Source organism: Lycium barbarum, chromosome 3, assembly GCF_019175385.1.
Source record: "Lycium barbarum isolate Lr01 chromosome 3, ASM1917538v2, whole genome shotgun sequence".
In the NCBI taxonomy this organism is placed as follows: domain Eukaryota; kingdom Viridiplantae; phylum Streptophyta; class Magnoliopsida; order Solanales; family Solanaceae; genus Lycium; species Lycium barbarum.
Window position 1 is genome coordinate 144925745 of NC_083339.1, and position 24940 is coordinate 144950684.

A 24940-nucleotide genomic window follows, 5' to 3' on the forward strand; every position below is an offset into this window, starting at 1 on the left:
TTTTGCCAGAAGACGTCACGCCGAGTATATCTACACCTTATATGTAGACTTCATTGCTACACCCTAGCTAACATATTAGTGAATTTCTTAATACATGTATGGGTGGGCAAAAGCTATAGACAGAGCTTGTGGACTACCCAAAGCCCTCACTTTGTTTGATTTGCGACAAGGTTCCACGCATTAATTAACAATGCCTTATGCTTGTTATGCAATGACCATGATTATGCAGATTTTCTGTCCTTAGGCAGTGAAATTTTTTCCTACAAATTTTATCAAACAATTGCATTAGATTAAAGAAAATACATAACATAATCTTAATCTGTGAGAAAACTTAAAATAATTAGCTCAGATCGTCACGTCTGACCTTTGAGTTCTATACCACTATAGCATTATTTTTATTTTAGTTGAAAAAAATATATTATTTTTGTTTAAACTAATTTAATTGTCTTCTTCTCAGAGACGTGGCCAGCTAGCCAATTGATGCAGAGTCTCAGAGATTTTCTGTTCCAAATAAGCTCAGGCACAAGAGTACAAGATTTGGTAAGGTGTTTTAAGGTCCTACTAGCCAGTAATAGTTCCTGTCTATTCCTATAAGTAGCTTAGTTCTCTAAACGAGCAAAATACTACTTATAAGCCACTGAGAACCTTTGTTTGAGTAACAAACAGAAGTCTCTTGAAAAACTTCCCCTTCATAATTTCAAGCCTTTTTCCTGGTAAAGTGAAACAAATATCAGGTAACTAACGGTTCTTTCATATGGCTTCAACTCATCATTTCGTCCACTTAGGGGTGTGTTTGATACAAAAAATAAGTGATTTTTTTTTGTATTTGGTACGTAAGTGGAAAATATTGTCCAAAAAGCATTTGTTGTATTTGTATATAATCTAGGCAAAAACAACGGGGATGGGCATGGGAGGTAAGGTGTGGGGGAAGTGTAGTGGGGGGGTTTTGTGAGTGGGGGCAGGATGTGTTGGAGGCTAGGGAGACAATTAGCGTAGAATGCCACTTGTTAAACTTGTTTTCTCTGGTTTCACGAAAGTCATTTTCCTTATTTTAAAATAATCTGTTTTCCTAGAGAAAATATTTTCCTAAAATTTTTTACTAACCAAACATGGGAAAATTGTAAAACTCCATATTAAATACACCCTTAATCTTTGAACAAAAGATGAATGCATGTTGTGTCAAGTGTATTTGAATCCTGTATAGAACTGGAATTTATTCTTCTTGTTCTGCTATTTTCCTTTTCTAGGCACATATTTTCCACGAAATATGGACTTAATAGTGGTAAGAACATAAATGCTGAACCAATCGAACTTAAATTTGGCTCGAGCATAAAGGTCGAATGCATCAAATTTAAATTTTGGACAGAAATAACAAATATTAATGCATGTTCTATCTTTGATTCATATACAGAACTAGAATTTAGTAAGTGATACATTACATGCCATGTATACTGTCAAGAAATCCCATGATAAAGTAACACTAACACTACTAGTATGTAACAATTTTAAAATTCTATGTTTTCTGTATTTTGATTGATGAATACTTATTTTTCCGTTATATTTTTTGTGGTTCACCAGAGATGAAGTGTCGTTTTGGAACTCCATTCAAAGGCATTGCAGAGGATATTCGAGGACGAGTATCTTGCTACAAGCAGGATTGGATTGCTGGAATTAGATCCGGAATAGGGTAATTATTTTTCTCTAGTTGTTTTTAAACAGTTTTTTGTAAATGATTAATTTATATATGTTTCTTGATTCTAATCTAACTGCTACTTCTGTATGCCAGGATATTGGCTCCAACTACCTACATGTTTTTTGCATCTGCTCTTCCAGTGATTGCTTTTGGAGAACAATTGAGCAGAGCTACAGGTTCTTTTACATTTCAAATTTTTGACGAGAGCAATTTTCCAAAGGCAATCAAACGCGTTTCTGATCATTAGTTTTCCAATAAACTATTTGCATTTTAGATGGGAGCCTGAGTACTGTGGAAACTTTAGCTTCTACAGCAATTTGTGGTATCATTCACTCTATACTCGGTGGGCAACCTCTTATGATACTAGGAGTTGCAGAACCTACTATTATTATGTACAGTTACTTGTACAAGTTCGCTAAAGGAAGAGAAGATTTGGGACAGACCCTTTACTTAGCTTGGACTGGATGGTATGTTAGAATTATGTTCAATTTTCATGTAAGGTTGTTTTTTGATAGACAATATCTCATGATTTCTCATATCTATGATGTAATTTTTGCAGGGTTTGTGTCTGGATAGCTCTTGTGTTATTTCTTCTAGCCATATTCAATGCCTGCTCTATTATCAGTAAATTTACAAGGATTGCTGGGGAGACTTTTGGCATGCTTATCGCGGTGCTTTTCATTCAAGAGGCAATTAAGGTACTCTAACTGCAGAAACAGGAAATTTTTTAGGGCTTTTTTCATTTTTTGCCCGTCCGCCGAAACTGTATACAGGCGCTAGCCAAAATACAAAACCTATCTGTATACTTTATGTATATTTATGTATATTTTGTGTATGTACATCATATGTACATATGTATATTTTGTGTATACAATATGTATATCAGAAAGCATTTGTATTTTGACTTTGTAGGGAATAGTGAGCGAGTTTAGCATCCCTAAAGCCGAGGATACAAGTTCAGAGATATATCAATTCCATTGGCTTTACATAAATGGGCTACTTGGAATCATATTCACCTTTGGCCTTCTCTGCACAGCCTTAAAGAGCAGAAAAGCAAGGTCATGGTGGTACGGCACAGGTTAGTACTCCAAACATTTGAATAGTATCAATATGTTGTCACTTCATCAAAGTAACATGTCTCTAATTAAATCAGGCTGGATTAGAAGCTTCATCGCTGATTATGGAGTTCCTTTAATGGTTCTCATGTGGTCAGTACTCTCATTTATCGTGCCAAGTGAAGTTCCATCCGGAGTTCCTAGAACGCTCTATAGTCCCCTTCCTTGGGAATCTGCATCTTTATATCACTGGACTGTAATTAAGGTCTGAAAAACTGTTCAAAGGTTCCTTCTTCGATTAGTCAATGAGAAATGTTAAACTTACATAACAACAACTGCAGGACATGGGGAAGGTTCCTCCAGCATACATATTTGCTGCCATAATACCAGCTGTGATGATAGCCGGACTATATTTCTTTGACCACAGTGTTGCTTCGCAGATGGCACAACAAAAAGAGTTCAACTTAAAGAATCCTTCTTCTTATCATTATGATATCTTGCTCTTGGGATTTATGGTATCGATTTTTTCTACCTTTCTACTTGTATATATCGATGTTTCAATAATCAAGATTAATGACAAGGGTTGATACTTCGCGCCACAGACTTTGCTATGTGGTTTGATTGGATTGCCTCCTTCAAATGGTGTCCTGCCACAGTCCCCTATGCATACTAAAAGTTTGGCTGTTCTTAAGAAACAGGTAAATATAATTAACTTGTCTCTGATTGTTATGATACTTACTATGTTGCCTCTAGTGCTGCTACATTGAATTTTAAACACTGATGTACTCCTAAACTAGCTTATCCGAAAGAAGATGGTTGAAAGTGCGAAGGAGAGTATCAAACGAAAAGCTAGCAACTCCGAAATCTATGGCAACATGCAAGCTGCATTCATAGAGATCGATAGTTCACCTGTTGTAAGTTTATCTACTCAGTTTGTTTTAGCATTTTCAAAATTGAACTATTGTGTTTTAGTTAGATAAGCCTAACTATGAGCCAATTGATCAAATTCTTGATCATGTTCACTTTTCAAATACTACTAGTTTCCAATACTAGTAGTAGTTAGACTAAGTTTGAGCTTTATAGCATCAATGTTTCACTAAGTTCGAGCTTTATAGCATCAATGTTTCTCACCTATTGCAGAATGAAGTAGCTAAAGAGTTGAAACACTTGAAAGAGGCAATAATGAAACGTGAAATTGAAAATGCAAATGGCATATTCGATCCTGAGAAGCATATTGATGCTTACTTGCCCGTTCGAGTCAATGAACAAAGAGTGAGCAATCTATTGCAGTCCCTTCTAGTGGCAACATCAGTAGGTGCTATGCCAATAACAAAGAAGATACCAACCTCAGTTCTTTGGGGATATTTCGCCTACATGGCTATTGACAGCTTGCCAGGAAATCAACTATGGGAAAGAATCTTGCTTCTCTTCATCACCCCTGGCAGGAGATTTAAGTGAGTTCATTTGTGGTGTACGATCATTGAAGTAATTAACTAAATTTATCAAGTCTTGTTCTTTTGCACCCAAGGGAGTTGCCTAGTGGTATAGGTTGAGAACCTTGAGGTCTCAGGTTCAAATCCCAATGGAGGCCAAAACCACTAGGTAATTTCTTCTCATTTGTCCAGGCCTTGATGGACAGAGTAACCTGGTACCTATGTCGGTCGGAGGTAGCAGGTATCCCGTGGAATTAGTCGAGTTGTCTGCCCAGACACCACGGATAAAAAAAGTTATTCTTTTTAACTACAGTACTTTCAAAGTAAAAAGGAAATTGTTGTAATGGCCTCAAACCCAACAACCAAGCATAATCATTCGCTGGACCAAACATTTGGGGCCTCACGGTTTCGTCCGCTAGAGCTTTAACCAAAAGGTGCCTTGACAGTTGAATTCCTGAAGTTGCTTTTTGTAACCTTAGCTTTCCCTTCCAGGGATTTTGCCTAGGAAAAGTTTGACAATGAACCTCCTTTTGAGTTCAAACGCGATTCATAGGCTGTTACAACTTTTGATCACAAATAAAAACACACTCTCCATTTTTTAAAATATGACAAATTATGTGACTTACTCAACTAACCTGAGTGATCATGATGGCAGGATCCTTGCAGTGTTTCATGCATCTTTCATGGAATCAGTACCATTCAGATGCATCGCAATCTTCACAGTTTTCCAATTGGTATATTTACTTGTGATCTTTGGAGTCACATGGATTCCCATAGCTGGCATTCTATTCCCCTTGCCATTCTTTCTCCTCATAAGCATAAGGCAACATTTGCTTCCCAAGTTGTTCCACCCTCGTCATTTGCAAGAGCTCGATGCAGCTGAGTATGAGGAAATTGCTGGCGCTCCACAACGTGCGCTTAGCTTCTCTTTCAGGGTAATTCAAAAGTGTCAATTCTGCTAAATTTTGGATTTTAATGTCTTAACAAGATCTCCCAGACCTCACATTGTGGGATTTCACTGGGTATGTTGTTGTTGAATGTCTTAACAAGATCTATCAGCTTATGAACCGTCAAAATACTTGCTGTTATTAGGAAAGTGAGGTAATAATTCCTGGCACTGACGAAGGCATAACAGAGATATGTGATGCTGAGATTTTGGATGAACTTACAACCAGCAGAGGAGAGTTGAAAGTGAGGACTGTCAGCTTCAGCGAAGATAAGCGCCCACAGGTACCTTGAAAATAAATATCACAACATAACTCAACATAAAGTCAGTGAAATCTAACTACAGTCAGACCTCTCTACAACAGTCATTCTCTATAACAACAAACCAAGTGTTTCTTTGAACTGATTTTTCATGTTACGTTATATTATATGTTTTCTGTAACAATATTTCGCTATAGCAACCAAAGTATACAGGCAAACGATGTTGTTATATATAGAGAAGTCTTAACTGTAATTTTAAAATATGATTGTGAATATGACATTTACATAAATTTTGCAGGTTTATCCAACTGCGGACAGTATAGAATCAGAGTAAAGGAGTTGGATCACTTTTTATGGTATATAAATTAGGGACAAGTCACAATGTGAATATATAGTGATGAAACAGGTACTGAATCTTGCACATCTACTATGGAGCAAATGGAAATTAGGAGCAAAAAGATGTGAAGATATCTGTTGTTCTAGATTCTAGAGAATTTTGTTATGTTTGGGGTGGTATATATATCACTAGTAGTATGTGCCCATAGATGTACAGTGTATAATGTAATAGATTATAGATCTAGCAAGAGATGAACTTTGTGTTACATCTTGTGGCCCAAACAGAAAACATTATTGCCTAGATTTCAAAGTTTGCATTTGTTGTTTCCTGATCTGATCTATGGTTCTCTTTGTAAACGTTTTATATACCAACATGTTTTTGAGATTCTACTACAAACTTAGTGTTGCAGTTGACAGTATGTTTTGGTTGCATGATTGGGAGGCCTGGACTTTTTTGGGCTTTCGCAGAACCCAAACTTAAAGGGAAATCTGGGCCCTGTTCTCTCAAAACATCATATATTGGCCCGCTTTTCGATTACTTCCTTCCCAGTTCAGTTTTTGCGCGGATTTCTCTTCATACGGACTGGCCTTTAATTTTTGTCCCTCAAATCACTGGTTTTTAATATTTGTCCCTATTTCTCATTTTGATGAAAATTTGTGGGCTAAAGTATCCTTATTCGCCTAGGCCTTGTCGGGCAAAGTTACGTATAAATTATGCCTTGGCCGGCATAGTTCTGTAGAAATGAAGTTATCCGGCATAAGTTGTGTAGTAATTAATTCACTCGACATAAGTTTATAAAAACTTTGCCTTGTCCGGCATAAGTTCTGTAGAAGTGAAGTTATGCCAGATAACTTAATGAAACTTTGCCTTGCGAAATTGAGTCGTAGATCCGAATATCTTTTTCTGTTTTTTCAATATCAAAGGTGATTTCGGCCACTTTTTGTTACTTCAAGTGCCGAGAGGCAAAAATTAAAGATCAACAATTTGAGGGACAAAATTAAAGACCACCCCAAGGTAGGGTAATTCGTGCGAATTGCCCTTCCCAGTTCCCACACCCCGTAAAAGCCCAAGTACTAATTCAATTGCTAACGAAGATGGAGTTTGGGTCAACTCAGAGCATAGGATATGATTTTTTTTTTGCGCAGATTGTCCTTCATTTGGGGTGGTCTTTAATTTTTCCCTCTCAAATTTTTGCATGAACAGTTTTGCAAATTCTGCCTTAAGGCCCAAATTCTGTCTTAAGGCAGAATTTCGCAAAGGCAGAGGGCAAAAATTAAATACCACCAATTTGAGGGACAAAACTTAAAGACCACCCCAGTGAAGGGCAATCCTGCAAATTGCCCGGATATGATCACATGGCGGACTTGAAGAATAGCCCGTTTGACAAAGTTTCTGGAGGGTCAAAAGTACTTGTTAAATAGTTTTTTAAACCGTCATTTAATAAGAAATTGTTCTATAAAGGAAATATATTTAAGTAGTAATTTTGCATAAATTAGAATGGATGAATTACCTTATAACACTCTTGTTTTTAAACTATGTATTTGAAGACGATTCTGAAGAAAAGTTACTCAAAGCAAGTCATTTTTACGAAGTTTTAACCTCAATCAATTATGAGCCTGTTTGGATTGGCTTATAAAGTTGCTTATAAGCTGTTTTCAACTTTTTTGAGTGTTTGGCTAGCCAGCTTAAAGTCATTTTGTGCTTAAAATAAGCTCAAAAAAATAATTGGGCCCATTTGACTTAGCTTATTTAAAGCAGCTTATAAGCTGAAAACAGCTTATAAGCCAAAAAAAAAATAAGTTAGACTACCCCAACTTATTTTTTTTTAGCTTATAAACTGTTTGCAGCTTATAGGCATAAGCCCATCCAAACAGGCTCTATAATGTCAGAAAAATTTTCCAGAGCTGAATTTACCTCTTAAGCCCTTTGCCTTTTTGACGCGCATAGAGCCTTGAGGCAACCTTCTTTAGTCCGTGTAGTTACGGGTTTCCTGCGCCTTGACTTCAACATTGTCCGAATTTAAGGGTGCTTCTTTGTTTGAGTACACAAATGACAAAACAGAACAACGATTGATCTATGAATTTCTTGCAAAATGCCCTACATGACACACTCCTAAGTTTTACCATACTAAAGATGGAAAATTGCTTACATTATACACGTTGCATGGAGCCGCCTTACTCCTTTGTCTAATTATCAATTGCACATGTATAATTGCCCACCGCAAACAAAGTGCCAAGCTTAAGGAGAAGACATCGGAGAATTAAATAAAAAGGCTTGGAATCACTTGGATGCTAATCATGTTTTAAGAATCTCGGATGTAGGGGCGCTGGGTGCCGGGGAAGGTTGTTCTCCCATAATAATTCGGAGTTGCATAAATGGCCTATTTTTGAAGTCACTCCTTGAATTTTTTCATTCAATATAAGTTAAATTTGTTTGTGAAAAAACAATAACAACTACTGATTAAAAAAAAAAAAAAATTGGACCTAACTCAATTCTAAAAGTTAAGTTATAAGGATTGTTCAAGATTGTATAAGGAAACCAAATAACCTATCAACCACATATGTAAGACCTCAACAAGCCTCCAATGCGTAGGGCTAGACATAATTTGGAATGTGAATAACAAAAGATCAGAATCAATATCGAGTAAATCATGAATTGGATGGATCTGACTCTAATAGCATGAAAAGATATGAACCTTGAACCTAACTCAACACAAAAAGTAATTAGCTTATGCGAGGTAAAAATTGTGTAACACCCCATAAGGAGACCCAAAAATTTATCACCCCTGATGCGGGAACACAACAATTACTCCTCAATCCCAAATAAATTAGAGACAATTATAACAATTCTTAGTGATTATGTTTCTTTCATTAAAATTCATGATCAATTTGTCTGCGAATAAAAAAAAAAGCAAAAGGTATTTATCTAACTATTTTTAAAGGTGACATTTTGGCCAACTGAATAAATAGGAACAAGATTTAAAGAGTAACATGAAAATGGAGATACGCTTCAAATATTTCTCAAAATTCAATCCGGAGGCTGCACATGGCTTGTCTCAGTATCAGATCTTGAATATAATATCTCCTACGTTGGAAAGAAATATATAATGTCTTCTATTCCCGATTTCTCTTATTCATCATTCCACTTTCCTTACTTTGTTCTCTGGTTGACACGTACATTATGTACAATTATTTAATTTTTAAAATTGAGGATAAAACCGTGAATGATGGGAAGACAAAAATAAAAGAAAAACTTTGGTGAAATTAAATTTCTGTTACCCAAGTAGAATGTGAATTAGACTGCCACTGCAATCCCACCTCTGCCATATAAAAAGGATTAATAGTATGATCAGTTTTGTGTTTTAAAGTCATTATTATACAGTATATCTACGAGGATATTTGCGTCATCATCTGCTTGAGATCTTGGCAACTACTTTCCTAATTAATGAACCAAAACAAATATTATCCTGCCACGAACCATGTGCTTAAGGTAGGCTGCCATCTTGAATTTCTTTGCATCCGTTTGTTATATGCATCAAGTTCTTTTGGAAAAATAGATTTACAGTGTAATGTAAAAGTTATTTTAGTTGTATGATTTCTTTTTGTAGAAGATATGTAAATAACGTTTATGAGATTTCTGTATGGTTATATAATTTTATTCAAAGGGTTGTAAGTAGATATAGGAGACCATTTCCTTAATTCTCATCGTCAGACCGAGAAAAGAAAAATTAATCAAAAAAGAGAATGCATACAGTGGTGGAGCCAGAATTTCACTAAAAGAAGTCAAAATATTTCACCTTTTAAAATGATTCAACATATGATATATATATACATTAAAAAGTTGACCTATTATACAATATAATTTTTGAAAAACTAATATTAATTGATCCCCTTAAACCCACCACTAAACGCAAGCCCGTTAGTACAAGAAGTAGGGGTGTACAAAGTAAACCCTACAAACCGCACCAAACCGATAAACCGAGTCAAATCGAGAAAAAAACCCGACTAGTGGTTTGGTTTGACTTGGTTTGGTGTTGGAAAAAAAAATCCGACCATAATTGGTTTGGTTTGGTTTTAACTAAAAAAAGTCAAACCGAACCAAACCAACCCGACATTACATGTATTCAATTTTTAAAATATTTTATACATAAAAATATTTATTTGCAAAGTAATTTATAAATATTTCTTAAATTTTTTTGTAATTTTTTATCTATTATCATATTATTCTAGCTTGAACTTAGAATTTTGAATGTCAATAAGTTTTATATCCTATAGATGTTAGTAACTCAAATAAAGTCCAAACCAAAACCAACTCAACACTAATCTTAACAAAAGAAATTCAATTTACCACTAGAAATGACAATAATGTTGGATATCTATTCTTTAGTTTTGCATAATTGATTTAGAGAGTAAAAATACATAACTTAAGTTTTTTTTCTTTGTCATATAATTAATACTTATTTTAGCATGACTTAGTATTTTTAGATTATGGTTATTTTCTTTTATGGCTTGTTAATTAGCAATATTTATTTTAACCGATTATATTAGCTTTTGTTGAATATTTTAATACAATGTCATCACTCTTCTCACATTTTGTGTTATTTTCTTAAGAAACACCTTAATTATATAATTGTATCTTACTAGGACTAAAGAAATATTTAAAGTAAAAGTGATATGTTTTGTATCAAGACTATTCCGAAAAAAAAACCCGAAAAATCCGAGAAAACCGAACAACCCGAACAATCCGAGAAAACCCGAGTTTGAAAAACTCGAATTTTATTGGTTTGGTTTGGTGTATAAATTTTAAAACCCGACGCAATTGGTTTGGTTTGGTGTTTAAAAAATCCAAACCAACCCAATCCATATACACCCCTAACAAGAAGCATAAGATGCCAAAACTTTATGGAACTACTAACTAAATTTGCAATTAAAAAACGATAGAAAGGGGTAAATATAGAATTTTTGCGTGAAAACCCCCAATGAATGAATCGCAGTACGTTAAGGGTTAGCGTCAATTGCATGACAATTTTTTATTTATATATTGAAAGATGCAAAAGGAGAATGAAAATGGCAAGGCCAGCTGCCCTCTGGCTGAGAATCAGATAAGACCTTCCCTTGATTCTAATTCCATATTACTAGGTAATTAAAGGTAAGATGGAAATTAAAAAATGAGCACGCAACAATAATATCACTTAATTCAAGATATTCCATCTGCATGAGATCAAATCATGGCTGTCATTGACCCACCAAAACGTGCCAGATGCTTGAACACAAAATCATCTCCCTAGATTGCTTTCAGCTTAAATTGAAGATTATTGGGTAAATTCTGCTTAAATGAAAGAATTTATACTTAAAAAACATTAAGTAAACAAAGAAACCTTTATTCCTTCATAATACCTTTAAAACCCTTTAAATAAATGAAGCGAGACATTATATATTCCGACATTTTACGATTAGTAAGGATATTGATTAGTTCTATTTAAATAGTTTTTTTTATTTCTTTTTGGTCTTTGTTCCTCGGCATGGGAAGTGCACGTGCAACCTGTTGCTTCCTTGGACCAGCTACGAAAGAGCAACACTGGCAGTAACCGTAAATTCCACCAATCTAAGGGGCAATTTAACTAACACAATTTCATAAAAGCCAATCGAAATGTTGTGAATTTTCGTCCAACATATCCCTCTCTTTTTCTCCCTTTCTTCCACAATATATGAAAATGAATACGGCAATACTGAATATAGTGCTGCTCTTTGCCACTATAAATGTCGCTTTATCTGTAGATGATGGTGAGTTTCTTTTCATTCTCTCTTTTTCATTTCCGCTACTGAGAAATATGCATGCAGTTTTTTGTAATAACTCATTTAGCATATGATTTAACTTATATTCATCCACAGTACAGATAAATTTTTATATCAGTAGCGTAATTTAACTTACTTTAGTACATTGCTTGTGATCTTACATCTCAAGTAACTAATCTTACTTCTTATAAATAGTTTAAGCTAAGTAACATGATAGTTAAAAAAAGTTATGTGTCAATAATGGCGGAGCTAGGTGGAAGAGGGAGATTCAATTGAATCTCCTTTGTTGAAAAATTGTGTCTATGCATATAAAAGCTGTTGAATTCTTCAACGTAAGAGGAAATTTTAGTAAGGTGATGAAAGGGTTCGAATATTACTTTTGTCACAAGTTTAATTCTCACGTGTGATATTCTTTTTTCTTTTGTTTTTGTTTTGAATATCCTAATAAATTTCTGCCTCGGCCACGAACACGATGTTCTAACGTATTGTGACATGCAAGTTTGACTCCTTGTCCCTTGCTTGTAATTCTGCATTTACTGGTTTTTGTTTGTCTGGACTCCGGAGATTTAATTTGTTTCTACCAGAATTTAGGTATGATCTAGGTTCTATGGCAATGATTAGTCATGTAGTATATAGAAGAAAAAACCTTAAACCATTCATTCAGAGAAATTTATCGAATATGTGAATCCAATTCCTTGTTATGATTTACTGTAAAAAGCAGAGACATATCTAAACTTTGCTTTCTTCTTCATTTTAGATATGTTTCCTAGAAGATCTATGATTGAATATCGCAAACAGATAAACACACATATAAAAAGGCAAGAATATTGAAAAAAATAAAAAATAAAAGAATACTATGAAAATCACTGGGATGTCAAACTTTATTCCCATCTGCTGGGATTGGTGGTGATGGGAGTGGTGAGTTCAGGAAATTAAGTACTCATGGACCGTCCTACGTACAAGTTACTACTTAGCTAGAAGGCAATTAATGCTAGCAAGATAGATGCAGTGGTTGTTTCTTCAAACAAAGATTTTGGAGATTATTTTCATGCACAAGTTTCTGCGTTTTGCACAAGAATCTTTATGGCGATTGGGCTATAACTGCTTGGGAGTCGGAATAATATAGTGTATCGCTGAATAACTAGTTACTACTGTATTCAAAATTTGAAATTTATGAATTCCTACAGTAATTTTAAATTAACTTTACAATAATAACAAAATTCACAATCAAATATTTATAAAGATTCAGTGAATTTTAATACATTTACGTGACAAATATAAATTACTGAATTTTCGTGAACCAAATAAGACAAGGGGCTGAATCATATAACAGTTTCCAGCCCCACCGAAAACGACTGACTTGATTTTCTTTAAGGTTTTAATCTTGGTTCATATGGTGTCAATCAATTTCAAGGACATCAAGGTAATTAGTCTTTGTCCCACTAATAAACGTTTTTTAGCATTACATATACATCTCCATTTTTTTAAAACATATAAGTAGGACAATCAATTCAATTTCCATAAAGTATAACTCTTACTCAACAATATCCTAAATGATATCCTGTATGTGTAATTACCCATTTCATCCAGTTTCTTTATTACCCTATTGATTTTTACCACGTGTCACCTCTTATATTTAATTGCAAGATCCAGCCTTGCCAGTTGCCACCGATCTCCCGGCACCAAGTTGTCACATCATATTTACTACCCCACATCTGGTTTCTTCTAATAAAATAATTGATAGTTAGTGCCCTAAACCGGAAAACGTAGCTGGTAAGCTTACTAATCTTGGCTTGTTCCTCATGCAAGCCACGTTACATGAAGTTAAAGGCACACGGAAAAGAGAAAAACAAAAGAACCGTGCACTGGTCTTACTTTGTTCACGTGACTACTGACATACAAACATGTGATGAACTGATAGCAACAATAGTGACATTCCATCTGGTTTAATGTAACTTAAAATAAATTAACTTGTCTTATTACATAGCTGACTCATGCTTCAACAGGCATGCTGTTAATCAGAGGCTCAGAGCATGAGTACAATTGCTTGGGAGCTTATGATTTCATATTCTATTTCACTAACTTAGATCCTCCTTCAAGTTCAAGCAAGGTCCACTTATGTTAAAGAATATTAGATTATAGAATTTAACTTATATTCATTGATAGCATAGCTTTTTTTACATATTGGTGTAGCTTTACCTGCTATAATAGGTCATTTACCATACTGTAATTGGCTTTCAGTAACCTGATAGCATAAAAATATTAATATTGTCAGGTATATTAGTTATACTATTTACTATAGCCTGGTTATATATGTAACTTTTCTACCTCATGGTTGATCAGGATTATTGCCTAATGGCAACTTCGAGCAAGGTCCAAAACCATCACAATTGAAGGGCACAAAAGTGACAGACCCTCACGCAATACCCCACTGGGAATTATCAGGCTATGTAGAATACATTAAAGCAGGCCAAACACAAGGTGACATGCTGCTTCCAGTGCCCGAAGGAGCTTTTGCTGTTAGGCTGGGGGAAGACGCATCCATCAAGACCAGAGTCGTGAATGTGACTAAGGGAACTTTCTACTCTCTATCTTTCAACTTTGCTAGGACCTGTGCTCAAGAAGAGAAACTCAATGTGTCGGTGTCGCCTAGTACTGAGCCTAATGACTGGGGAATGCTGCCTATGCAGACAATGTATAGTAGTGATGGTTGGGACTCCTATTCGTGGGGTTTCTTGGCCCAAGCTAGTGAAATTGAAATCACGTTACACAATCCAGCAATTGAGAAGGACCCAGCTTGTGGCCCACTCATTGATTTCATCGCTCTCAAGGCTTTAAAAAACCCACATAGACTAAAAGGTAAACTCCCTCTCTCTTGTCCATGTGCATTTAAGTTGGCAACGTGAAACTTTTATACTATGTGTGTCTAAAAGTTAGTAAAGTTCAAATTCTAATGCATAAAATGAAAAGCAGGCAACATGTTGAAGAACGGAAACTTCGAAGAGGGTCCATATATCTTCCCCAACACAAGCTGGGGTGTTCTAATTCCACCAAACATTGAGGATGATCACTCACCTTTGCCCGGATGGATTATCGAATCACTCAAGGCAGTAAAATACGTTGATGCTGAACACTTCACCGTGCCAGAGGGCAAGCGCGCCATTGAGCTTGTGGCTGGAAGAGAAAGCGCAATAGCACAAGTAGTGAGGACTCAGAAAGGAAAAGTTTATGACCTCATGTTTTCGGTAGGAGATGCCAGCAATTCCTGCCAAGGGTCTATGCTTATAGAGGCATTTGCCGGACAGATCACTTTGAGAGTCCCCTATGAATCCACAGGTAATGGCGGATTCAAACGGGCCAAGCTTCGGTTCAAAGCAGTTTCAGAGCGCACCAGGGTCAGGTTCTTGAGCACATACTACCACATGAAGAATGATCACTCTGGCTCCTTGTGTGGTCCTGTGGTTGATGATGTGAGATTAGTCGGAGTTCGCCATCCATAAATTACATAGATCATTTACTTGGTAGTAATATAAAGTTATTAGTTATTACTTAAAGTCGCGTCTCCCTTTCTTTCTTATTACAGCATTTGCTTATGCGAGGGAATGAGTTACTGTTCCATGCAATGTTACAATAGCAGAGACGATCCTTTTTCTATATTGCAAAAGCAATTAGAGGGTTTAAATCATTTAGTCTTCGGTGTCATATCTTACATGTACCTACTGAATTTCAAGATATCAAATAAAATTACCTTCATGAATACACTCATTTGCTGTCAATTTTTAATTAGATGAATCCAAACTATATCTTCTTTACTTTTTGATAAATAGGTAATCCAAACTCTGTATTAGATTCCAAAGAAGAGATAAATCTAAACAAATCAGTGCCAGGCATACTTAACAAGGTATGGTTAAGAAACTAAGCTAGGAGCACACACATTTTTCTAAACTCTTATCCATTCTAAATTGCTATTCTAGTCTGATAATCTCTGATTATCTCATCCGACAATGCAATTTAATTCCAATTTCTTTTCTTATTGATTTGTTCAGTCATCTGAAACTGAAACTCACTCGCTGTGGTCCAAAATTCACTAAGAGAGGGAAATTTAAGGTCTTCTTTTATTTTTTCTATGTACTAATAGAACAATTACCCCTCTTACTAATATCATCTCTTTTCCTATGTACTGCTTCCCCTATTCTCTAGAAATGAAGAACACCAAAAACCAGAAACAGTCTGAGAGGCAGAAAGTACTGCAAAATCGTGCATAGCTAGTCAGGAAGAGCGAAAACACAGTTTTTACCATTATGTCGAGCCCGAAAAGGTCAAAAAAAGTCAGGCATGACGTATTTTGCCAAAGTTTGTAAGGATTACCTTAGTGATAAGACCTAGATTAGGAGGATGAGTACATCCATAATCAAAGCCAGAAGCTGCTTCATTAGCATAAAGCTGTGAAAATCAATCACTCAGTTTTCCGGGTCGTGAACATCTAACCTTCATCACTAGGCTCATCGACCACCTCAATTTCCGCCTCCATGGCCCTTTGTTTCTTCCTCATTCCTCAATGTATGCTACACCAAAGAGATAGTAATAAGAAATTAGTGACATCGAGATCCACAAGCTTGGTGACCTTAAGACATACTGTCACACTTACAAAGCTCCATTTAACTTATAACAAGAGATTAATGTTTCTTCTATAGACTGACTGGAAAAGGTTAAAGCACTATGCAAAGTAACTAAACTTAGTTTGTGCAAATATATTGGTCTATGGGAAATACTGTTGAAAGACAAAGAGCCTGTTTGGATGGGCTTTTTTTAAGCAGCTTATCCAAACAGGCTAACTTTTTTTTTTTTTTTGGCTTATTTTAAGCACAAAATGGCTTATAAGCTGGCCAGCCAAACACTTAAAAATGCTGAAAACAGCTTATAAGAACAGCTTATAAGCTGTTTTCAACAACTTATAAGCTAAGCCAAACGGGCTCAAAGACCCCATTATTTTCATTTCAGGAACCGATTGCTGAAGAACTAGCTCAACCAGATCTCAGTTAATAAAAATTGAATGTCACAGCAGAAGTCTCAAACAAGAATTACCACATCGCAGCACACAATTTACATAGGAAACATGGTCATAAAAACTGAAAATACCTTCGTGAGGCATGGATAACTGGATCTTCTTCGGGCTCATCTGAATAAGAAATGGTTGCAAAGCTAAGGAGCCCAACGACTCCAGCACCTATAACTTCAAATGCTCTGAAACACTTTTAAGTCCGGTAGATCCAAGCATGGATGGATGTTCATGGTTTGTTACAAAACACAGAACAATCCAGTTGGGCCATATATATTTCTTTAGCAATATAATTTGCAAAGCAGCAATGCCAATGTAAAGGTAAAAAATGTCACTACCTAAGCGGAAACTAGCACAAACCTGCAGCTTCAAATGATGCATGGAATCTACACTCTCTATATATTAGCAACAGATTAGCACTTTCTCTTCTTAACAAGATACTCTTGCTTCCGTGCTTCGTATATAAAGGGTCAAAAATCTTTGTATACACTATACTAGTAATCAAAGGCAATTATATCAGGTCCATTAAAATTAAAATACTCTGAACCAGAACAATGTAGTGTTACTTTTCTAATTTTAGGCACTCAAGAATTTTTCGCTCATTAAAAAGAAAAATATAACGAACAGTTGATTAAAACTGGTTACTACAACAACAATTACATCTCAACATACTCTTTCATTCCAATGCCTTATTGGACAAATTAGTTCCCTAACACTAGAGAATCTCATTTTCTACTAACAAAAAGTGTTCTGACTTCAATATGCATTTAACCTATTATTCAACATGTTCAAAATTATTTAGTTAGCAAAATAACTAAAGGCGAACACCGATCGGAAAAAATTAATGAAATGAAACAATGCATTTAGATGAGAAGAAGATATCAACAGGGATTATAAACTAAATCACTGAGACATGGAAACAAACTAATTTTGCAAAATTGCAATTTCGACAATCACTGAAAAAAATATAAATAGAAAATCTGAAAGGGTCAGTTTACGATGTTTGAAAGCTAGAACTCGTCTCTCTGGTTCTGTATGCTGCTCCCAAAACCACAGAATTGATGCATCCAAATCCTAAATTGAATAACAAAATCGAAACATTCGAGTTAGATTTGTCCAAAGAATGACAGTTAAGTGAAACCTGGACTCTCATTTCAGATTCGGGTATTTTAATAGCCCGCCAATTCCGTCATCTTGGGCCGAGTTGCTACACTGGGTCCAAAACATTGCGCGGATTGTCCTTTATATGGACGGGTCTTTAATTTTTTGGCCCTCAAGGTTGGTTATTTTTTGTTCCTACTTCTCATTTAATCAAAATTTGTGGTTCAAAGTAATCTTATTCGCTAGTTTATGAAATCAAAGGTTCGGGTTCGAACCAGCAGAGATAAGAAAAAAAAATTGCAAAGCAAAATTTCATAGCAAACTATGCGTATTCGGGAAAAAGTTATGTCTTAAGGCATAATTTCTATGCAGTTCCTTTTCCGGCGTAATTTTGTAGTATAACTTAATTTCTACAAAATTATGCTGGACAATGCATATTTTACATAGAAACTATGTCTTAAGTCAAAACTTTTGCTTGAATAGACATGATTTGCTATGAAATCTTGCTTTGTGATTTTTTTTTTTACTCTGCTAGGGTTCGAACCCAGAATTTTAGAGATATTTTAGGCCACTTTTTTACTACTTAAAGTGATGAAGAGCAAAAACTAAAGACCAGTGATTTGAGGCCAAAAATTAAAGACCACCCCAAAATAAGGACAATTGTGCCAGTTGCCCTACTGGTCCAATGGTTATGTGTCCTTTTTTGGGAAATTCACACGAATCTCCCTATCTTGGGGTGGTCTTTAATTTTTGTCCCTCAAATTACTGGTCTTTAATTTTTTCCTAAAGTGATTGAAAATAACTCTGACATTGAAAAAAAAAAAAATCGGCCACCCTTATCTATGACCTAATTCTGCAAGGCAAAGTTTCATTGCCTTGTCCAGCATAAGTTTTGTAGGAATTAAGTTATCCGGCATAGTTTCATTTCTACAGAATTTATGCCAGACAAAGGCAAAGTTTTCATGTAGAATCTATACAATCTTGACTTGTCCCATTCATTCACCAAGAGAGAATATATATAGGATACAATCTTGAACCCTAGTGAAACAAGAAAACTAACTAATATATGGTAATTATCTCCCTACAAATATGCTACCAAATAATATAAAATCCTACAAAGATATTATACCGCAATACCCCCCCTCAAGTTGGAGCATGGGAATAAAAAATGACCAACTTGGAAAGCAAGAGGTCAAACTGAGTTTTGCCAAGAGCTTTGGTAAAAATGTCTGCCAATTGTGAAGATGTCGAAACGTGTGACGGAGAAATCAAACCCTTCATTAATTGCATCACGAACAAAGTGACAATCTACCTCAATGTGCTTTGTTCGTTCATGGAAAACCGGATTTTTTGCAATGTGCAAAGCAGACTGACTATCACAAAACAATTTGATCGCCTTGGGATGTTGTATACCTAAACTCAACAACAGACCTCTCAGCCACTTCAACTCACAGGTGACCGCAGCCATGGACCTATATTCAGCCTCTACAGAAGATCTAGAAACTGTGTGATGCTTCTTTGTCTTCCAAGAGATGAGAGATTGGCCTAGAAATACTAGCCAACCTGTCAACGAACGACGAGTAAGCGGACAAGCCGCCCAATCAGAATCACACCATCCCTGCAAAGTCAACTCACTGTCGGCACGTAACAAAATACCCTGTCCTGGTGTGCCTTTCAAATAACTGACCATTCATAAGGCCGTTTCCCAATGTTCAATCCGGGGTTCTTGAATGAATTGAGACAAAATATGAACAGAATATGCCAAGTCCGGTCGAGTGACCCCCAAATAAATCAAACGCCCGACTAATCTACGGTAGACCTCCGGATCCGACAACAAATCTCCATTTGCAAGGCCAAGTTTATGATTTTGCTCAATAGGGAACCCACTTGGCTTTGCACCTAACAATCCTGCTTCAGAGATAATATCAAGAATATACTTGCGTTGACACAAAAACAACCCTGATGAACTACAAGCTACTTCAATACCCAAAAAATATTTGAGAGACCCAAGGTCTTTCATTTTGAAACAATCACTCAAATAGGCTTTGAAAGTTGCAAGTGCAGCGGAATCATTCCCAGAAATAATAAGGTCATCAACATAAACCAAGATATTAATCTGAATATTCCCTCTAGTAAATGTAAAAAGAGAATAATCAGAATAAGATTGAAGGAAACCGTACCCTTTCAAGGCAGTCACCAATTTTGCAAACCAACATCTAGGGGCCTGTTTCAACCCATACAGCGATTTGCGCAAACGACACACCAACGTAGGATCTGGACTTTCAAACCCGGGAGGGAGCTTCATATACACCTCCTCATCAAGGTCACCATGTAAAAAGGCATTATGAACATCTATTTGGTGAAGTTCCCAATTTTTGGATGCTGCAATGGCTAGGAAGGCTCGAACAGTAGTCATCTTGGCGACCGGAGCAAAAGTTTCATTGTAGTCAATCTCCGCTTGTTGATGATTTCCCAACACAACCAAGCGCGATTTGAGCCGTTCCACATCTCCATTTGACAAAAACTTGGTGTTGTACACCCATTGATTACCAAGTGCTTTATTACCCGGAGGAAGATGTTTAAAAGTCCATGTACCATTGTCTTCCCATGCACGTATCTCTTCTTTCATTGAATGTCTCCAACCTTCGTGTTTCATGGCTTCTTTGAAGGTCTTAGGATCCTTATCCGAAATAATAGCTGCAAGAAACTTACGATAATTTACAGAAAAATTGTCACAATTAATATAGTGTGCCAAAGGATAGGGAGTACCTGCGGATTGATTGTTAACAGGAGTTGTAGGAGACAGACTATTAGCAAAAACTGAGTGTGTCACATTATCACGAAGCACAACAGAGGGAAATTTCTTCCGAAAACCACGCCCCAAGCCACCTTCCACATTCGTGACTGGGGTATGGTGTTGCTGCCCCCCCTCGCTGCCAGCGGGTGCTGGGTTCCCAGCGGGCTGTGCAGTGGCTGTTGGCAGCCGCTCAGCCTCGCTGCCAGCGGGCGCTGGGTTCCCAGCGGGCTGGACAGTGGCCGTTGGCTGCAGCTCGGCCTGGCTGCCAGCAGGCGCTGGTTGGGCAGTGGTTTGCGGTTGCTGCTCGGCAGCCTCCGAACTATCAACTTCGCCCCATAATTCATCCCCGTACACCATAAAATCACGATCAATTTCAGCACCCTCATAAAAAAAAAACTAGACGAAATATTAACATCTTCCGGACAAGCAAAAGGAAACACATCCTCCACAAACTTTACATCACGAGAGACAAAAAATTCCTTCGTATCAAGATCAAACAACCGTCACCCCTTCTTACCAAATGGATATCCCACAAACAAACACTTTCTGCTCCGACTAGCAAATTTGTCACCCTGAGTTTTTTTATTATGAGCAAAGCACAAACACCCAAAAGTACGAATAGTATCAAAAGAAGGAGGTTTATTGAATAAAATTTCAAAAAGTGTTTTATTTTCCAATTTGGGTGTGGGGGTACGATTTATGAGATGAGATGCAGCAAGAACACATTCACCCCAGAAAAAAATAGGCAAATTGGCCTGAAATCTTAGAGCCCTCGCAACATTCAACACATGTTTATGCTTCCTCTCTACCCTCTCATTCTGTTGCGGAGTACCCACGCAAGATGTTTGAAACAAAATACCAGTGGCGGAAAAATAATCGATCAAACAATTAAATTCGGTACCATTATCACTCTGTACAACTTTAATTGTTTGATTAAATTATCGATCAACCATAGCAACAAAAGCCATAAACATAGGAAACACTTCTGTTTTATCAACCAACAAGTAAATCCAAACAGCTCGGGAAAAATCATCAACAATTGTTAAAAAATAACGAGCTCCACACGACAAAACATGGTGATATGGGCCCCACAAATCACAATGTATTTTCTCAAATATTCTAGATGCATTATTATCACTTAAAGGAAATTTGTCTCTAGGATGCTTAGCACGTAAACACACTTCACAATCCTTCGCTAAACTACTCTTATCACCACTGACATGAGGAAGCAACTTACCATTCAAGAAAAAACATCAAACTTACCATTCAAGCGATTTTCGGGAATTGTAGTATTACCAAAAAATCCCATAATAGCCTTCCATTGATCGGAAGTAAAGTGCTGACCGACGGCAGCGTTATTTGATGAGGTTGTTACACAATTTGCCACGGGTGAAAGCGTGGCAGTTGCACGCAGTAAGCCACGACCTTGACCAGCGGAAGACAGCCTTCCATTCTTTTCAGTCCAACCTTTGGGATAACCCACGATGTCATAACACTTACTAACATCATGACCACGCTTCTTGCAATGAGAGCACACCAAAAGCGACCAACACTTTTCAGTCACATGTCCTACCTTCTTGCAAAGTGAGCACAAAGGACGATCTGCAGAACCACGACCCCGTCCTGCAGTAGCACGAACCGCAAATCCAAGAGCCTCGGTCGCCTGTGTCTCGGATTCTTGTTTGGCCGTACGAACACGCTCCTCTTGAATCACAAGCTGATAAGCCCTATCAAGACTTGGTAACGGATCTTGAGACAATATATTAGTCCGTAACGAAGAGTAATACTCGGAATACAAACCTATCAGAAAATCATGAAGTTTAAATTGCTCACGACGAACCTCATGTAAACGACCTGCCGTACAACCGGAGCAACAAGTACAAGAAATCAGGGGCTCATGATGATCCAATTCTTGTCATAGAGCATGTAATTTTCCGTAATATACGGACACTGACATGGTTTTGGTCTGTTCACATTTAACCAGGGAAGACCGAAGCTGTTGAACTCGTGGTCCATTAGTCTGCGCGAACCTCTTTTTAAGGTGATCCCAAAAGGGTTTGACCTCCCTAAATTTTGACAAGGAAGATTTGACATCAACATCAATGGTATTTGTGATCCAAGAGATTAACATTGCGTTAATTGCAGTCCAATCGGACTTTGTACAAGGAGGCTGCGGTTTAGTGATAGTGCCGTCCAAGAACTCAAATTTACGTCGTGCCTCCAACGCCGTTTGTATGTCGGCTGCCCATTCATCAAAATTGTCGCCCTTGAAACGAGTAGGCGTGATATAGTCCCCGGGTCGGTCTTGAGGACCGAGAAAATAGGGAGAATTAGACTCAATTTTGGGTGGTGGTGGAGGAGGGACGTCGTCACCGGCCATGGAAATTTATGATGAAGAGAAGAAAAAAAACGTGTGGCCTGATACCATGTAGAAACTATAGAATCTTGACTTGTCCCATTCATTCACCAAGAGAGAATATATATAGGATACAATCTTGAACCCTAGTGAAACAAGGAAACTGAGATCCTAGTGAAACAAGGAAACTAACTAATATATGGTAATTATCTCCCTACAAATATGCTACCAAATAATATAAAATCCTACAAAGATATTATACCGCAATATTTCATAAACTTATGCTGAGCGAATTCTTTACTACACAACTTATGGCAGATAACTTCATCGCTACTAAACTTATGGCAGATAACTTTATCACTACAGAACTTATGCCGAACAAGGTAAAATTACTATGTAACTTTGCTCGAAAAGGCGATTCTTTTCGACTCTGCTAGAAATCGAACCCAAAATCACTGATTTTGTAGACCAGCAAATAAGGATGCTTTGGCCCACAAATTTTCATTAAGCAGGAGCAAAAATTGAAGACCAGCGATTTGAGGGGAAAAAGTTAAAGACCATTCCGTACGTAGGACAATCCACGCAAAAAATTCTCTCTTTGAATTTATTACATTGGCGGCATCCTATCAATTATCAGCCAACGGGCTTTACATCATTTTGTTCTGGCTGATTTACGCAAATGTTCCTTTTAGATCATCATTTAGATTTTGTTCGAGGCAATTCGCAGAATTGTCCTTCTCTTGGGGTGGTCTTTAAATTTTGCCCCTCATATTTGAAATCTTTAAATTTTATTCTTCAGCTAAAACCCATGGGTTCCAGGTTCGAACCCCCACACAGTCAAAATTTTAAAAAAAATTCGCAAGGCAGAGTTTAAATTTCGCTATGCCCCCACCGGCATACACTTGTGAAGGAATTACCAAAGTTATGCCGGACCCGACATACTTATGCCTTATGGGCAGACATGGCATAAGTATGACGGGTCCAACATAACTTTGGTAATTTTCTTCACAAGTTTATGCCGGGTCCGGCATAAAAGTTGCCCATTAAAAGTATGCCTCCATCGGCATAAACTTGCTAAGGAATTACCAAAGTTATGCCGGACCCGACATACTTATGCCAAGTCTGCCCATAAGGCATGAGTATTCCGGCATAAATTTGGTAATTCCTTAACAAGTGTATGCCGGGTCCGGCATACACGCGACCCAAACCTTGCCTTGCAATTTTTTTTTTAATTTATGCTTGAGCGGGGGTTCGAACTCAGAACCTCATGATTTCTGCGTGAATGCTCAGAGTTGCAATGCGAAGGGCAAAAATTAAAGACCAGCAATATGAGGGGCATAATTTAAAGACCACAAATATGAGGGGCAAAATTTAAAGACCACCCCAAAAGAAGGGCAATCCGCGCAAAAAAAAAATGTTTTGTTCCATTATTAACGTTGTGCAAATATAACTATGAGAATTGAAAGAGCATTAGACTGTAATCCAACGTTTATAAAACTATAAGTTGTTGTTTAACATTATCTTATAAAATTTTCAGTTTGCTAAAAAAAAAAAAATCTTTAAACCACAGCTTAAAAATCATCATTAGAAAATTTAAAAAAAAAAGGACCATTCACTATATAAGTAACTTTCCAAAAAGGGATAACTCACAAAAATTTATGTTTTGATCTTTTATCCGGACTATTTCAGGATATTGTTCCTTCTTTCGACAGCTATATATGTCTTAAAGAGCTTATGATTGAAGAAAGGAAAGATCTAATCACGAGAGTGGTTAATCTCCCATTATTGGTAATCGAGTAGATGCTCCATTTAATTAACCAATTCTCCCGAGATGATCATGTTTCATATATTCGAGTAAGATTTCACATAGTCAATGAATTAATTCTAAAATCTCAAGGAAATTATTGAAAAATTACATGTTTTCCTTTCTTGTTTTTTGCGAATAATTTCCTTTCTCAATAACTTTTGTGTAATTAAGACTTTTATGTTTAAAAAAAATGTTTTTTATGAGAACGACATAATCAAGTATTTCGTTGTCTTAAAATATTTTCGAAGAAAAGTATTTTTCATTACTATGGAGAAAATGACATTTCTCACTTATGGACGAT

The 24940-nt window shown here is 36.6% G+C and overlaps 2 protein-coding genes and 1 long non-coding RNA gene across 3 annotated transcripts; 2 read left to right on the top strand and 1 right to left on the bottom strand.

Moving 5' to 3' along the window:
- Positions 1–635: 635 nt before the first annotated feature.
- On the top strand, positions 636–6332 carry LOC132633322 (boron transporter 4-like). The gene is made up of 14 exons (XM_060349648.1): positions 636–734; positions 1579–1687; positions 1787–1869; positions 1968–2160; positions 2253–2391; positions 2606–2771; positions 2847–3013; positions 3090–3263; positions 3351–3446; positions 3546–3662; positions 3889–4202; positions 4837–5116; positions 5274–5411; positions 5686–6332. The coding sequence occupies exons 2-14, from the start codon at positions 1581–1583 to the stop codon at positions 5719–5721; spliced, it is 2010 nt and encodes a 669-aa protein (XP_060205631.1). The 5' UTR covers positions 636–734; positions 1579–1580; the 3' UTR covers positions 5722–6332.
- A 5029-nt stretch (positions 6333–11361) lies between these two features.
- LOC132633324 (protein DUF642 L-GALACTONO-1,4-LACTONE-RESPONSIVE GENE 2-like) lies at positions 11362–15278 on the top strand. The gene is made up of 3 exons (XM_060349649.1): positions 11362–11507; positions 13863–14378; positions 14493–15278. Exons 1-3 carry the CDS (start codon positions 11432–11434, stop codon positions 15017–15019), a joined length of 1119 nt encoding a protein of 372 aa, XP_060205632.1. The 5' UTR covers positions 11362–11431; the 3' UTR covers positions 15020–15278.
- LOC132633325 (uncharacterized) lies at positions 14408–17772 on the bottom strand. The gene is made up of 3 exons (XR_009579626.1): positions 16659–17772; positions 15888–16084; positions 14408–14975 (listed from the first exon to the last, which is right to left on the bottom strand). It is a non-coding gene; the product is annotated as an uncharacterized LOC132633325 (long non-coding RNA).
- Positions 17773–24940: the final 7168 nt, after the last annotated feature.